The 3,584-nt window shown below is 53.5% G+C and overlaps 1 protein-coding gene across 1 annotated transcript in view; it reads left to right on the forward strand.

Moving 5' to 3' along the window:
- Positions 1-3,286, forward strand: part of baiap2l2b (BAR/IMD domain containing adaptor protein 2 like 2b) — a gene marked incomplete at both ends in the record, with an annotated part of 9,524 nt that extends 6,238 nt beyond the window's left edge. The window contains 7 exons of the mRNA XM_079759018.1: positions 1-61; positions 187-289; positions 1,150-1,357; positions 1,938-2,003; positions 2,301-2,601; positions 2,998-3,038; positions 3,211-3,286. The exon at positions 1-61 is cut by the window's left edge and continues 44 nt beyond it. Coding sequence (XP_079615144.1) covers positions 1-61; positions 187-289; positions 1,150-1,357; positions 1,938-2,003; positions 2,301-2,601; positions 2,998-3,038; positions 3,211-3,286 — 856 coding nt within the window. The remainder of the gene's footprint in view (positions 62-186; positions 290-1,149; positions 1,358-1,937; positions 2,004-2,300; positions 2,602-2,997; positions 3,039-3,210) is intronic.
- Between the last annotated feature and the right edge of the window lie 298 nt (positions 3,287-3,584).

Consider the following 3,584-nt stretch of genomic DNA (forward strand, 5'->3'; position numbering starts at 1 on the left):
AATGAACGAGAACAAAGGGGCCAGACCTCGAACGCCCACGCCTGCTGATCAGGAGGCCCAGGTACGTCGTTGCGTCATTCGTCAAATAACATCTGATAATATGTTCCAAAGTGTGTGGAGGCCCTCAGAGGGGCAGGGGTGCGTGCTGGAGAGTCTGATGGTGGGGGTTGGTGTTTATCCTTCCAGCTGCGCGGGTCGGTGAGCTCCCTGCTGCAGACGGTGGCCAGGGATGAAGACATGTCTTGGGCACGCAGGGAGCAGCAGGCCCTGGGCAGAGTGCCCTCTAGAGGTGGGTGGGCTCACTGCAGCGCTGGTGGAGGCTGTGCAACAGGAGGGGTTGTTTATTGGCGATATACAACGACACCTGCATCTGCGTGCCATCGTAATGTTTTACAATAGGCTGTTTGGAATTGTGCTAAAACAAATTCCTTTGAGTTCCTTATTACCTCGTTTCCATGTTTACATTCACAGTAGCTCAAAGATATTCTCCCGCTCCCTCGTTCCCTCCTTTGCTCCTCTCGCACTCTCTCTCTCTCCCTATCTCCCTCCCTGCTTCCTTCCCTTGCTTCCTCCCCCCTCGCTTGCTTCCTTGCTCCCTCCCTTGTCCCCCTCCCACCCCCCCTCTCTCGCTCTCTCTCTCTCTCGCACGCTCTCGCTCTCTCTCTCACTCTCTCTCTCTCTCGCGCTTTCTCTCAAATTTTCCACTCCGCTCCTCAACTCATATATGTATCTCTCTCTTCTCCCTCCCTCTCTCTCTTCCCTCTCGCTCCCCCTCTCCCTCCTTCCCTCCCTCTTCCCTCTCCCTCCTTCCCTCCCTCTCTCTCTTCCCTCTCCCTCTCCCTCCTTCCCTCCCTCTCTCTCTTCCCTCTCCCTCTCCCTCCTTCCCTCCCTCTCTCTCTTCCCTCTCCCTCCTTCCCTCCCTCTCTCTCTTCCCTCTCGCTCCCCCTCTCCCTCCTTCCCTCCCTCTTCCCTCTCCCTCCTTCCCTCCCTCTCTCTCTTCCCTCTCCCTCCTTCCCTCCCTCTCTCTCTTCCCTCTCCCTCTCCCTCCTTCCCTCCCTCTCTCTCTTCCCTCTCCCTCCTTCCCTCCCTCTCTCTCTTCCCTCTCCCTCTCCCTCCTTCCCTCCCTCCTCTCCCCCCCCCCTTCCTTAGCTCCGTCCCCGTTGCCCAGCCGCTCCCGGTCCAGCTCGGTGGGGGAGTCCCTGGGTCTGACCCCGGGGAGGGCCATGCGGGCGCTGGTGGCCCACCCGGCCTCCTCCAACCCCAAGCTGCTGTCCTTCACCCGGGGGGAGACGGTCACCGTGCTGCTCCTGGAGCCCCGCAACGGCTGGCTGTACGGCCGCACCGACGCCAACCTGCGGTGGGTCCAGTTGTGGGGGGGTTTGTGTGGGGGTTTTATTGGTGCATGTATTTGTATGCGTTATTTATTATTATTTTTTTACTTTGCCTTTTTGTTCTTTGACTCTATCTCTATCTATTTTAGTTTATTATTTCATTTTATTTTATAACACTGTTTCTATGTGAAGCACTTTAAGTCTGCCTTCTGAATGAAAAGTGCTATACTAATAAAGTTGCCTTGCCTTGCCTTACCTTGTGTGCGTGTGCGCATGTGCGTTTCGCTTAGGAAGCATAATGAGTGTGAGTGTGTGTCATGGGTGCAGGTATATGTGCGTTGGTCTGTGTGTGTGCGAATGTATGTTTCGATTTGAAAGCAGACTCTGTGTGTAGCTGTGTGTGTGAGTGATCATGTTAAAGTTCTGCTCCGGGTAAAAAAAACCTCTTATTAACTGTTCATCATGTAAACATGGGAAATGGAAATGGAATAGAGTTATTATGTGTTGTGTGTTCTGTGCTTCTGTGTTGATTGGTTCGGCGTTGTGTCGTGTTTGTGTTTTGTTGTGTTGTTGTGTGTTGATGGGTTCTGTGTTGTGTTGTTCCAGCCAGGGCTGGTTCCCTGCAGCTTACGTGGCCCCTATTGAAGAGCAGGTCAACTCTCTAGCCATCAGGTATGTAGCGCCACCTTTTTTGCTTTCCTTGAGCACGGAGGAAAGAAGCACTTTAGTCAGGTTGATCAACTCCTCCCAAAAGTGACAAATTAATTCATATTATATGTTACATATTTGTATGATTAGTCTGATGAGCAATATGCAGTATTACTTAGTTGCTAGTAATACTGCATATTACTAGCAACTAAGATTGCTCGTAATATGCAGTACTGCCTTTATCAAGCTTTGATTCGGTCTTGCAGTGTGAAAACTGAACACAACATCCTGCGTTACGGTGTGTGACCTTTGCCCTCCCAGTGACACCACGGTGAGGAGCAGCAGCATGAACAACCTCCTGGACCCGGCTGACACCACGGCCGACCAGTCAGAGAGCAAGAGCTACGGCGACGTCCCGCCTCCGGCCACGCCCATCCGCCGGGCCTCGGTGGATGTGCGAGCCGGCTCCCCGAGGGCGGAGCCGGCCGCGGACGCCGGGCCCAATAACCCGGCGAGGAGGAGATACAGCGAGCTGCCCCCGCCCCCGCCCCCTCCCCCGCCCCTGCAGGGTCCCATCAGGGGGCCGGCGGACTTCAGGCCCGTCTCCCCGCTGCCCGAGGCGGTAGGTAGCGCGGTGGCGATGACCCTGAGATAGCGGGACTACACCACATAGTCTCTAATCAGTGTCCATGAATTCCTGCTATTTATTTGTTCTTTAAAGGAGGCATATTCAGCTGTGACCTCTGCTAGAGACTTGAGACTCTGCTAACTCTCTTTCGCTCTTGCTCTCTCACTCTATTTTTCTCCCTCTCCTTCTTGCTCTATCTTCCTCTCTCTCTCTCTCTCTCTCTCTCTCTCTCCCTTTCTCTCCCTCCCACTCTCTCCATCTCCCCCTTGGTCTCTCTCTCGCCCTCTCTCTCTCCCCCACTCTCCGTCTGTCTCTCTCTCTTTCTCTCTCTCTCCCTCTCTCTCTCCCCCACTCTCCGTCTGTCTCTCTCTCTTTCTCTCTCTCTCTTAGAATCTTTCACCAGCCGGCCCAGAAAACCCCCTCTTTCCCAGGTAACTGCCATGCTGTGTGTGTGTGTGTGTGTGTGTGTGCGTGCGTGCGTGCATGTGTTCATGCTTGTGTGCGTGTGTACGCGTGTGTGCATGTGCGCGTGTCCTCATCGTCAGCAGTTATGTGATGAAACTTCAGCCCGGAGCCTAGTTCTCATTCCCTTTCCGTTTCCAGGGGGACCAACCCATTCGCCACCGTCAAGCTCCGTCCCACCACCACCAATGACAGATCTGCTCCACGGGTCCTTTGATCTGTCATCGCTCCGTCATCCTACCGCCTGAGGTTGGTGATCACGGAGCTTCCTCTGCCTGCCTGATAGACCAGACAGGCCTCAGGGGGTTCCTCCTTAAAGGGAAGAAGTCATGCTTGGCTATATTGTAAATCAGAGAGAACAGAAATCTCTGCCACATCAACTTGGTTTTTCACAAGAAAAATATTTTACCTTTTTTTTTTTTTTTTACCATATTTACCATCCATTAGAAAATAGCGAGTGTGACAGTTCCCCTTCAAGCCCTGGATACCAACCCCAATGCTCGAAGTGGACCGTA

This window comes from Pollachius pollachius (genome assembly GCF_949987615.1).
Source record: "Pollachius pollachius genome assembly, chromosome: 2".
In the NCBI taxonomy this organism is placed as follows: domain Eukaryota; kingdom Metazoa; phylum Chordata; class Actinopteri; order Gadiformes; family Gadidae; genus Pollachius; species Pollachius pollachius.